Source organism: Bombina bombina, chromosome 6, assembly GCF_027579735.1.
Source record: "Bombina bombina isolate aBomBom1 chromosome 6, aBomBom1.pri, whole genome shotgun sequence".
NCBI lineage: Eukaryota > Metazoa > Chordata > Amphibia > Anura > Bombinatoridae > Bombina > Bombina bombina.
This window is the reverse complement of record NC_069504.1, coordinates 339,966,643-339,980,421: the sequence shown is the minus strand read 5'-3', so window position 1 is coordinate 339,980,421 and position 13,779 is coordinate 339,966,643. Positions and strand designations below refer to the sequence as shown.

Below are 13,779 nucleotides of genomic sequence, written 5' to 3'. Positions count from 1 at the left end.
ATCCAGACGGCATTTTCTATCTTCATCCACCCGGCGCGGAGCGGGTCCATCTTCAAGACATCCGACGTGGAGCATCCTTCCAGGCCAACGACTACCCGACAAATGAAGGTTCCTTTAAGTAACGTCATCCAAGATGGCGTCCCTTCAATTCCGATTGGCTGATAGAATTATATCAGCCAATCGGAATTAAGGTAGGAAAAATCCTATTAGCTGATGCAATCAGCCAATAGGATTGAACTTCAATCCTATTGGCTGATTGGAACAGCCAATAGGATGTGAGCTCAATCCTATTGGCTGTTCTAATCAGCCAATAGGATTGAAGTTCAATCCTATTGGCTGATTGCATCAACCAATAGGATTTTTTCTACCTTAATTCCGATTGGAGGGACGCCATCTTGGATGACGTCACTTAAAGGAACCTTCATTCGTCGGGTAGTCGTCGGCCAGGAAGGATGCTCCTCGTCGGATGTCTTGAAGATGGAGCCGCTCTGCGCCGGATGGATAAAGATAGAAGATGCCGTCTGGATGAAGACTTCTGCCCGTCTGGAGGTCCTCTTCTTCCCAGCTTGGATGAAGACCACTTTGCCTGGCTTCGTTGAGGACTTTGGCCCGGTTGGGTGAAGACTTCTCAAGGTAGGGTGATCTTCAAGGGGTTAGTGTTAGGTTTTATTAAGGGGGGATTGGGTGGGTTTTAGAGTAGGGTTGGGTGTGTGGATGGTGGGTTTTAATGTTGGGGGGGGGTATTGTACTTTTTTACAGGTAAAAGAGCTGATTACTATGGGGCAATGCCCCGCAAAAGGCCCTTTTAAGGGCTATTTGTAATTTAGTATAGGGTAGGGCTTTTTATTATTTTGGGGGGCTTTTTTATTTTATTAGGGGGATTAGATTAGGTGTAATTAGTTTAAAAAACTTGCAATTATTTTATTATTTTCTGTAATGTAGTGTTTGGTTTTATTCGTACTTTAGATAATTGTATTTAATTGTATTTAATTGTAGTTAATTTAGGGAATTAATTTAATTGAAGTGTAGTGTTAGGTGTAATTGTAACAGTTTAGGTTTTATTTTACAGGTAAATTTGTCTTTATTTTAACTAGGTAGTTATTAAATAGTTAATAACTATTTAATAACTATTGTGCCTGTAAAATAAAAATAAACCCTAAGCTAGCTACAATGTAGCTATTAGTTATATTGTAGCTAGCTTAGGGTTTATTTTATAGGTAAGTATTTAGTTTTAAATAGGAATAATTTAGTTAATTTAAGTTTATTTAAATTATATTTAAGTTAGGGGGGTGTTGGGGTTAGGGTTAGACTTAGATTTAGGGGTTAATAACTTTACTATAGTGGCAGCGACGTTGGGGGCGGCAGATTAGGGGTTAATAAATGTAGGTAGGTGTTGGCGATGTTAGGGACAGGTGGGAGTGCGGAGGTTTAGGGGTTAATATATTTATTATAGTGGCGGCGATGTCCGGTTCAGCAGATTAGGGGTTAAAAATTTTACTTTAGTGTTTGCGATGTGGGGGGCCTCGGTTTAGGGGTTAATAGGTAGTTTATGGGTGTTAGTGAAATTTTTAGCACTTTAGTTAAGAGTTTTATGCTACGGCGTTGTAGTGTAAAACTCTTAACTACTGACTTTAAAATGCGGTACCAGTCTTGACAGGAGAGGGATTACCACTCACTTTTTGGAAGACTCGTAATACCGGCACTATGCAAGTCCCATTGAAAATATAGGATACGCAATTGACATAAGTGGATGTGCGGTATTTTCGAGTCTGGCCGAAAAAGTGAGCGGTACACCTATACCTGCAAGACTCATAATACCAGCGGGCATTAAAAAGCAGCGTTGGGACCTCTCAACGCTGCTTTTTAAGGCTAACACAAGACTCGTAATCTAGCCGTAAGTTTTTCCCCTTTATTAAAAATAGCAACATTTCTTAAGACATGTACTAATGCATTTATCTTTTATTTGGAATATCTATGACCGAGATTCAAAGTTATGCGGTATAGCCATAGAGTACACACCGCGCAAAATAGGGCCATACTGCTATTTCTATACCGCCGATATTACAAGTCACCCTAAAACTTTCTTTTGTCGGGTGGTATGGTGCGGTAAAAAAGCTTTGAGTTGGCATGCTCGTGTATGTATTCCCCCATAAAGATTAATCTTGAAAAGTTTCGGAAAAAACACCTACGATTGCGAAATAGCAATCACATTAACGCATTCCCCATTAAAGTCTATGGAGAAAAGAAAGTTTTGTAAAAACCTAACACTGTAACATAAGCCCCTAGTCTAATAACCCCTAAACCGCTGTCTCCCCACATCACCAACACTAAATAAAGCTATTAAGCCCTTAGTTCAAATTGGCGGTTTAGGGGTTAATAATTTTTTAGCGGTAAAGCTGTACCACACAACTTGTAATCTGGGTCAACATTAGCTAAATGCTTGTAACACCATCATTAACCGCTCCTCTCTGCTAATATTCACTAATGACCTACTGCTTCCCCACCACCAACATCCTCCAACTGCTAGCACACATGACAAAGTATATACAAGGCAAGATCCCAACACTGATTTCCCCAGTGTCAGGTCAAATGTAGGCCATTCCTTCGCTACAGGGAATTTGAGAGAAAATCTTGCCCACAATACCAGAGAATTTGTAGCATTTTTGCTATCACTCCATTTAAAAAGAAATAGAGCCATGTTTATTTTTATTTACCTATCAAAACTATATATTCTTTAAGTTGACAACACAAGGTATTGATCTAGGCCCATTTTTGGTATATTTAAAGCCAACAATTCACTGCCAAATGTGATCATATAAAAAAATTGTTAACTTTTTTTCACAAACTTTGGGTTTTTCACTGCAATTATTTACATACCGCTTGTGCAGTGATAACACAAATGGTTGTAAAAGCTTCTCTGGGATCCTTTTTTGTTGCCTGTCAGTAATTGGAAGGCCACTAATTGCAGATGCGCACCAAACTTCTGAAATGCCCGGCAGTGAAGTGGTTAATTAATTAGCAGGTAAGGGTAATAGTATTGCAGTGTAGGGATTACCCTCCCACCTGACACCTCCTTTTTATTTAGTTGTATTTATTTATAAATAATTTTTCTGTAGTGTAGGGCTCCTCCCTCACCCTGCCCACCTCCCCCCGTCCCACAATTATTATGTAGGGACCCACTCTAACTTAACTTTTTCTGTAATGTAGTGACCCATCCCTCCCTCTCCCTTCAAAACATATTTTCATAGTGTAGGGACCCACCCCTTTCTACCCACTCGCCCTTCCACCCACACCCTCCACCAACAGATGGTCGTTACACACAGTGACGCAGACAATGTCACTATCTGTAATGATCGGGCAATCCGGATCATATGGTAACCATATGGTAATCATATGAAGGCAGATACCTGAAGTCCACAAACAGCAAGTCTCTACTGTCACTTGACAACCGAGACTGCTTGAGCTTCCAACATTTTGACATAGATCTACAATATGTGGTACGCTGGGATTTACACTACATGATGTAGATCTACTTCCAATTAGGGTAAGGGGTTAAACAAGATTCTAGCATTGTACACAATGTATAATATTGCTTTCAATACAAGAATGTCATTTTCATCTATAAGAGGGTATATAATGACTGCATTGGCACCTATGCTTTATTTCATCACTTTTTCATCATGGCTGGGGTCAGACAGTCCTTGTAAGAAGTCATAACCTTGATTTTGAAACTAACAGGATGTGCATGTGTGTGCACAACTCATCGCTAGGTGGCTTAGTGGCTGATAACTAAGTAGATCAACTCTGTGGGTGGACAGTGATAGGTGGCAAAGGCATAAAAACATCATTGATTTTTTTTTCCAAAACAAAAATGTCCTTCTTTAGGTGCAACACAAAAATACATATGTCCATTTAAACTAGCTGATTTTGTCTATTGTTTCCCCACCCATACTAAACATTTCTGAACTGTATTTCTGGTTACACAACAAATATGTAAAAAAGAAGATTTAGATAAAATAATGTTGGTGTCTGTGACAGAGGTACTAAAATGTTAATTTTCCATTGTTCTCTCTAAGGGCCCGATATTCAAAACCTCGCATGGAGAGAAATAACACAAAATCTTTTTAGACTTTGTATTGTAATGTACAAGTCTGTTTCACATAAAGTACACTACATAGCAATATAAAAATATCTCAAGATAAAATTTGTGCTTCTTAGTTTTTTTTAAAGGGCATTGCCGTAACCGCCGAGACTTCTTATAATATCTCGCCTGAGCCGCGAGGTTTTGAATATCAAGCTTTAAAGGGACAGTCTACGCTAACATTTTTATTGTTTAAAAAGATAGATAATGCCTTTACTTCCCATTCCCCACCTTTGCACAACCAACATTGTTATATTAATATATTTTATAACATTTAAACCTCTAAATTTTTGCCTGTTTCTAAGCCTCTAAAGACAGCCTCTTATTACATGCTTTTTTATTTGCTTTTTTTACAGGAGACTGCTAGTTCATGTGAGCCATAAAGATAACATTGTGTTCACGCCCGCTGAGTTATTTAAGATTCAGCACAACACAGCACTAACTGGCTAAGATGCAAGTCAATAGATAATACAAATAAAATGTAATGTGATCAGGGGGCTGTCAGAAGATTCTTAGATACAAGCTAATTACAGAGGTAAAAAGTATATTAATATAACCGTGTTGCTTATGCAAAACTGGGGAATGGGTAATAAAGGAATTATCTATCTTTTAAAACAATAACAATTCTATTGTAGACTGTCCCTTTAAAGGGATAGTAAACTCATATTTTTTCTTTCATGATTCAGATAGAGCATGCAATTTTAAGCAACTTTCTAATTTACTCAGAGTATGAATTTTGATTTGTTCTCTTGCTATCTTTATTTGAAAAGCAAGACTGTAAGCTTAGAAGCCAGCCAATTTTTGGTACAGCACCTGGTTTGCGCTTGCTGATTGTGGCTAAATGTATCCACCAATCAGCAAGTGGTGTCCAGTGTGCTGAACCAAAAATGGGCTGGTTCCTTAGTTTAGATTCCTGCTTTTTCAAATAAAGATAGCAAGAGAACAAAGAAAATGTGATAATAGGAGTAAATAAGAAAGTTGCTTAAAATTGCATTCTCTATCTGAATCATCAAAGAAAATATTTGGGTTTACTATCCCTTTAAGTATTGTCCTTGAGTAAGCAGTAATAAAGAAGATAATGAGGACTTGTTTAAATAATAAGACAGATAAGATAATGAAGTCTGCTTTACCTGCTGGCTCAACCCATTTAATTGGGTTGTGGTTTTAATTAGCAGTAAGCACTTCTTACATATACAAAATAATACCAAAAGGTACAATTTCCCATACATTTTAAACTCTGTAAATGGTATACCAATTCATTGTAAACACATTAAGTAGAAACAAATTTTACAGTACAATGTCCCGTTAAGTCAAATAGTGAATCAAATGTACATTAATCTGCAATAGGAATGAGCTCGCATTCTATTGGCCGATTGGAACAGCCAATAGAATGCGAGCTCAATCCTATTGGCTGATTGGATTAGCCAATAGGATTGAACTTCAATCCTATTGGCTGATTGCATCAGCCAATAGGATTTTTTCAACCTTAATTCCGATTGGCTGATAGAATTCATGTTAGGGTGTTAGGTGTAAACATAACTTTAGTTTCCCCATAGGAATCAATGGGGCTGCGTTACTGAGTTTTACGCTGCTTTTTTGCAGGTGTTAGACTTTTTCTCAGCCGGCTCTCCCCATTGATGTCTATAGGGAAATCGTGCACAAGCACGTACAACCAGCTCACCGCTCACTTAAGCAGCGCTAGTATTGGAGTGCAGTGTGGAGCGCAATTTTGCTCTACGCTCACTTCTTGCCTGATAACGCCGGGTTTTTAAAAACCTGTAATACCAGCGCTGCAGGGAAGTGAGCGGTGAGAAAAAACTGCACGTTAGCACCGCACCCCTCATAACGCAAGACTCGTAATCTAGCCGACAGTACACAGATATTATGGCTTATTGTTCTAGTGCTAAAAGTTAAATTATATAGTATTTAATTCAGCACAGAGCTGCACAGACAACAGTGCTTATTCAAGAGCCATCTTAGGAAAGGGATGGGAAATTAACTAACATTTCTCACATATATATAAGTGATATAAGGCAATTCAGTTGTGTACTAAATGACTCCACATTAATAGTATTACTACACTTAGGTGCAAAGAGCCATGGTTTTTACTTTTAAGTGACCTGCAGAGGTTGTTTATTAAAAACCTGGCTTAAGGTCTTTAGACCGGGGTCAGAATTTCATAGTTAAAGCATCATATATATGTCGCCTTGAACACATTGGGTGTATATAGCAATGTACTGCTCCAAGTAATGACCCCATAAACTCTATGTATGTTTTAAGGTAAATATAAGTGAGCCTCGAAAAGTTACAATGTAAGCAAAGCACCGACCTCCCCCGTGACCTGCACACACACAAATTTTACAAATCCTATTCCGTATAAGGAGGATCAAACTGCTTGAGTGTAGCAATCCCACGAACAAGGCCCATGAGTCTCGCCTAATTAGATATATTATGCTAGGCACCTATATTACCAAAGCTTAGACCAGCCATGGGGAGGCAAACATAATGACAAATATATTGTTCAAATGACCAGGAAAAAAATAAAAAAAATATATACAACCGGAGTGTTATACATAGTATTATATTAAGAAGCACATCACACTAGGGAGAATTGTGGTAACTATATAGGACTGTAGCTAAGCAATGACAGTACATCAGACCACAAGGTCCTCATTAAGTCATAGTAAAAAATAGAATGGCATTACAGTAGCCCGTTTTACAAAGTCTCTGTGCAGCAGACACCACTACTTATCCAAAAATGTAGAATTACCACAGTTCTGAGTGATAAGACCGCAGGTACAAACTAATTGTTAGGCCCTGGGAAGGGTCAATCTCTATGCCTCCTGCTGCCAAATGTTCCCCAATATTCAGTCCTCACCTCTGCGCCAAAATATTATGTCTTCATATGTAGGTGTGGGAAGGGTAATTCTCTGACAAAGAAGCTTCAGCAGGGCATTGAAGGCAGAGGCGTCACACACATGGGAGTCGGCCGCACTCTCAGGTGCAAACACCAGCCCGTCGTTCCGGATTTTCACACATACAGTAGGTACATGGTCTATCTCCCGCTTAAGTATGAAAGGCAAAACCCTCCACCTACTTCTTCCGGTATATTGAGGAGGCCTAACTTCCAGTTTTTTGTAGTTGAACTAGAGCAGTGTTTTTCAACCAGTGTGCCGTAAGAGATCCTCAGGTGTGCTGCGGCAGACTGACAACAGTGTGACATATTTTTTAAACTTTGCTTGTTTTTTACTCCCAGTGCAAGGGTAGTTTGTAGGAGGCATGGCATAACAGCACAATACATACAGTATGTGTTTGTGTGTATGTATGTGTGTATATATATATATATATATATATATATATTAGGCTACAATGTGTGATTTTTTTAAAATTTTGGGATGGTGGTGTGCCACAGGATTTTTTAATGTAAAAAAGTGTGCCACGGCAAAAAAAAGGTTAAAAATCACTGAACTAGAGAAACCTGCTGGGGTCCTCTGTAATATACACTCTGGAGTACCTTCTTCCTCTGCACTAAGCCCACATGAAGACTTTGGGGGTGGCAAAGTAGGTATCAGCCCCGTCTGTAAGTGGATAGCACCTATATCTGCTGCAGCCGTTTCCTCTGCCGTTCGTCTATGCACTGCATTGCAGATCAGGTCACTCCTCAGTCGTGCAGCAGTAACAATTCTATCCTGAAATATTTTCCCCAACTCCTCCATGATGAAGCTCTTCCAGGGTCTGTGTTTGAGGCTGGCTTTACAGCATACGATATGACTGCGTTCTGCAACTCCCTATCTCAATCTTGGCTCTGGTAATGGAATTGTTCGGTCACGGTGGGGCTGTATACACTTTTGCGCTATTTCAGCCCTTGGTAGTCTCTAATGCTCTGCTGTTTAGATCGCGGAGTTAACCTCCGCGATATGCTGTGGATCACTTGATGTAGTATGTGACTGTACCACCGAGAGCAGGCCGCAGTGTTAAACTGTAGTTCCCAGTCATTTGTCCAATTTTTTTATATCACTTCTCATTTGGTCCACTCACCGAACCCCCGCCCCCCCCCCCACACCCATCCCGAATCTCTACTCTATTACAATTTTTTTGTATAATCTGCAAACAGACATACTTTACCTGTGGCCCTTTGTTGATATCTCTGTTAAACATGTTAAACAAAACAGGCCCCAGAACTGACCCCTGAGGAACACCATAAATGCTAAGACACCCAGTTCACAATTTTTGAGTCTAGACCGACCAAAGAGATACAGTTTGTGGATTAGTTTGCTGTGTGGGACGGTGTAAAATGCTTTGATGAAATCTAGATAAATTACATTAAATGCTCCACCCTGTTCTAATACTTTAGTTACATAATCAAATAAGTCAAATAGAATAGTCTGACATTATTCCCCCTGAAGTAAAACCATGATGATTTTGGTCCTCTAAATTGTTTGTCTTTATGTAAGTCATAATTTATTTATTTTTTACTAAATAATACTTTTTTTCATGTGTGACACAGGTTCATAATTACAGATTGTGTGAAAAACTCCAATAGCATAAATAAATATTTTCTATTTTCTGAGAAACAATAGTGATTTTTTTTTCCCACTGAAAAGCAGAGAATATCAGCTGTGCTAGGATATTATATAGGTTGCATGTCATCATTATATCCATTCCCCATTCATCAGAAGGGATTCCTAGTGATGGAGAGAATTTTCAGGCCCGGTATATATCACTTCAGATGATTGCTGCTAGATTAGTGTAAACAATAATATATCAAGCCCTTACTTTAGCAAGACAATTTTACCTTGAGTATAGATCATGGTATATGCACTTGTTTTTTCCATTGTGCTCCTTGAAATGCTATTATCCCATTCACTTCCATTTACTTCATAAGGATGATTCCTCCTTCCAAAGCTTGTTTGATCTAAGAGGGCTAGTCGTAAATCAGCCAGTGATACTTCTTCATTATCACTGAAACCAAGGTTTAGGGATGCTGTTTGTTTGCATATATCTGAAATGAAAAGACACTGCTTTATTTATTAGAAACCAAGGAATAATATATTGTACATTGGCATATTCAGTTCAAGAGAGGCTGCTGCTGCAATGATTGCTTATTGAAAGAGGGACTTGTGATTTCATTAAACATTTCTGATTTAACCTTTAGAACCAATACAGTGAATTCTAAAGAAATTAAATAATTACTATATACTGTACATACAGTTTAATGTTATTTCTTAAAGGGACATTAAACCCAAACATTTTCTTTCATGATTCCGACAGATAATACAATTTACTTCTATTATCTAATTTGCTTCGTTCTTTAGATACCCTTTGATAAATAAATAGCAATGCACATGGGTGAGCCAATCACATAAGGCAAATATGTGCAGCCACCAATCAGAAGCTACTGAGCCTATCTAGATATGCTTTTCAGGAAAGATTATCAAGAGAATGAAGCAAATTAGATAATAGAAGTAAATTAGAAAGTTGTTAAAAATGGTATTCTCTATCTGAATCATTAAAGAAAAAATGTGGGTTTAATGTCCCTTTAACTGTAAAAAAAGATTAATGCTTCTAGTAAACTTCAATAAACAAAAATAGAAAAGCTGTATATCAGAGCTGTCCAGAGTTAGTCCTCAAGGGCTGGAGGCAAACTAGTTTTTAAAGGGACTTTAAAAATAACATGCCCTGATTTGTTAGAACATGCAATGTTTGCACTAGTCACCATGGAATGTATGTGTACATAAATAAAGTCCTTGTGTACTGCTGGTCGTGAGCAGGAAACAGACAAAGAGCCAATCAGCAGCAGTCACACAACTGCACCAATCACCTCCTGTGGTCAGCTTGGGAGCTGCATTGCTTGTGGCTTCTGAGTGTGACTTTAACCATGTGTTTAACCCATGTTGAGGGTTAAACACACAGATTTCCCCAAAAGTAGTGCAAAAAATAAATTTCCTTTAAGGTGCAATGTTGTCTACAGAAAATGTTGCCAGCCTGATATCATTAAGAAGTAGCCAGTGGGGGCAGTGTAATACTTTGCAATATTATAACATTTTCTGTTTATAAATGTTACTTAAAGGGTCATAAAACCTTATTTTTTTCTTTCATGATTTAGATAGAAAATATCATTTTAAATAACTTCCTAATTTACTTTTATTATCAATTTGTCTTTGTTTTCTTGTTATCATTTGTTGAAAAGCAGAAATGTAAATTCAAGAGTGTGCACATGTCTACAGCACGATATGGCAGCAGTTTTGCAACAATGATATACAATATCTCACAAAAGTGAGTACAGCCCTCACATTTTTGTAAATATTTTATTATATCTTTTCATGTGACAACACTAAAGAAATGACACTTTGCTACAATGTAAAGTAGTGAGTTTACAGCCTGTATAACAGTGTAAATTTGCTGTCCCCTCAAAATAACTCATCACACAGCCATTAATATCTAAACCGTTGGCAACAAAAGTGAGTACACCCCTAAGTGGAAATGTCCAAATTGGGCCCAAAATGTCAATATTGTGTGTGGCCAGTATTATTTTCCAGCACTGCCTTAACCCTCTTGGGCATGGAGTTCACCAGAGCTTCACAGGTTGCCACTGGAGTCCTCTTCCACTCCTTCATGACAACATCACAGAGCTGGTGGATGTCAGGGACCTTGCACTCCCCCACCTTCCGTTTGAGGATGCCCCACAGATGCTCAATAGGGTTTAGGTCTGGAGAGATATTTGACCAGTCCATCACCTTTACCCTCAGCTTATTTGGGGTCGTTATCATGTTGGAAAGGGAGGGGATCCTGCTCTGCTTCAGTATGTCACAGAACATGTTGGCATTCATGGTTACCTCAATGAACTGTAGCTTCCCAGTGTCAGCAGCACTCATGCAGGCCCAGCCCATGACACTCCCACTACCATGCTTGACTGTAGGCAAGACACACTTGTCTTTGTACTCCTCACCTGGTTGCCATTACACACGCTGACACCATCTGAACCAAATAAGTTAACCTTGGTTTCATCGGACCACAGGACATGGTTTCAGTAATCCAAGTGCTTAGTCTGCTTGTCTTCAGCAAACTGTTTGTGGGCTTTCTTGAGCATCATCTTTAGAAGATGCTTCCTTCTGGGATGACAGCCATGCAGACCAATTTGATGCAGTGTGCAGCGTATGGTCTGAGCACTGACACGGTGACCCCCCACCCCTTCAACCTCTGCAGCAATGATGGCAGCACTCATACGTCTATTTCCCAAAGACAACCTCTGTATATGACGCTGAGCATGTGCACTCAATTTCTTTGGTCGACCATGGCGAGCCTGTTCTGAGTGGAACCTGTCCTGTGAAACCACTGTATGGTCTTGCCCACTGTGCTGCAGCTCAGTTTCAGGGTCTTGGCAATCTTCTTATAGCCTAGGCCATCTTTATGTAGAGCAACAATTCCTTTTTTTCAGATCCTCAGAGGTGCCATGTTGAACTTCCAGTGACCAGTATGAGAGAGTATGAGAGCGATAACACCAATTTTTAGGCATCCACACCTGAGACCTTGTAACACTAACGAGTCCCACCGGGGAGGGAAAATAGCTAAATGGGCCCAATTTGACATTTCCACTTAGGGGTGTACTCACTTTTGTTGCCAACGGTTTAATGGCTTTGTGTTGAGTTATTTTAAGGGGACAGTAAATATACACTGTTATACAGGCTGTACACTCACTGTTTTACATTGTAGCAAAGTGTAATTTCTTGAGTGTTGTCACATGAAAAGATATAATAAAATATTTACAAAAATGTGAGGGGTGTACTCACTTTTGTGAGATACTGTACATTGGCAGATGCACTAGATGGCAGCACTATTTCCTGTCATGTATGGCTCCAGGCATGTGCACGCTACCTACCTAGGTATCTCTTCAACAAAGAATAAAACGAGAATGAAATAAAATTGATAATAGAATTAAATTGGAAACTTTTAAAAATTTGTATTCTCTATCTGAATCATGAAAGAAAAAATGTGGGTTTAATGCCCCTTTAAGCTATCCAAAGCACAAATTAATTGCATAATTTAACATAAATTAATTTATTGATAATTTATAAAACAAACATTGAAAAAAAAATGAGCTAATTTTAGCATAATAGTGTCTTACATGTTATGGCTAGATTACGAGTAGATCGCTATTGTTGGCCTGCAAGCGTTGTTGGGTTTTCAAGGTCGTTTGCAAGCAAGTTAAATTCCACTTGCATTACAAGTTGAAAGTAAATGCGAACGCATGAGCATAATCGTGATTTAAGCTAGAATGATTACTACAACTTCAAAGCTCTGGTTAATTGTTCGGCTGGAATAACAAGTTGCACAAAACACATCAAAAATAATTTTAACAGTACAGTTACACTCATAATATCACTGATAATATTATTATTAAAAAAAATACATTAAAAAGTATATATGTGTATGTACATATGTATTTATATGTGAATTTATGTATTTACAGATATATATATACATATAAACACATGAATATGTATACACATGTATCGTGCGCTGCTATTACAAAGTGGAACGCTAATATCGCTTTCATGAAAGAGATATATAGCGCTCCACTTGTATTATACCCCTATGTAATTAAAAATGTTAAAGTTTTCATCTGTCTAACTTAACTATTAGTGCATATAGATAATACAGAAAGTATAGGATTTTGGAAACATCAGGGAACTACAAGAGTTGCAACAAGATACTGACATGCACTGATGAGGTTCAGCCATGAGTAACCAGTAATCAATTAAAAAATGTCAAGAGCAGCCATGAGAAAAGAAAATAATCATACATTTATGGGAATTTTTTAATATCATTCATAATGTGGACAGAAATTGCAGCTATGTTAGTAGATTACAATTGTATTTTCTATCAGACCTGAATTATACACCTCTACTAGAGATTCTCTAGTGATAAATCCTGGAAATATTTTGCATTATTTTGTCATTTGGTAACATTCTATAATCTTCCTTAGCTGTGTTACTAAACGTTTTTACGTTTTTGACTGTCACTATTGACAAAGCTTGTATAAGAGTGGAAACTAAGATGATATCCACAACACATCTAATTAACATTTGGAATCTCATTCCAATTGGTCAGAATCTGCATTATGTGGTATGTCATGATGTTTTTTTTAATGTGGGTCCATTCCAAATTGTTTATTAAAAAAAAACTATCCTAAACCTTTCCCCATTGATAACCCATTTAAAATAACTGCTTTTGAAAGATTTTTTTAACTTTTCAAATAACACCATGGACCTATTAACAACACATTTTTGTATTTAAGTGTCATTTCTCTTAGATGTCTGCAGTGCCTTTTTCCAATTGCTAATACTCTTGTGCATACCTAAATAACATGTTAATAAGAACCTTTTTTTATTATTTATTTTTTGTTAAATAAAGACACTAATATTGTTTGAAAGCCACTCTAAAACTATGCAACTTGTACACAAATTGAATACAATTACAAGAAATAAAATTTCAATGTGAAGAACATTGGAAAAGTAAAATATGCGTAACGCACTTCGGGTTGCACGCTGTAGGTCTAACACGGTGTCGAGTAAGTGCACATGAAGAATTAGTTCTCTTAAGATGCATTATGTAAATATTAAATATTTTAAAAGAAT

General features: G+C 37.8%; 1 protein-coding gene across 1 annotated transcript in view; it reads right to left on the bottom strand.

Annotated features, from left to right (window-relative positions):
- LOC128664420 (uncharacterized) overlaps positions 1 to 13,779 on the bottom strand; it is a 401,731-nt gene that overhangs the window by 248,596 nt on the left and 139,356 nt on the right. Inside the window, exon 7 of the mRNA XM_053719251.1 lies at positions 8,937 to 9,143. Coding sequence (XP_053575226.1) covers positions 8,937 to 9,143 — 207 coding nt within the window. The remainder of the gene's footprint in view (positions 1 to 8,936; positions 9,144 to 13,779) is intronic.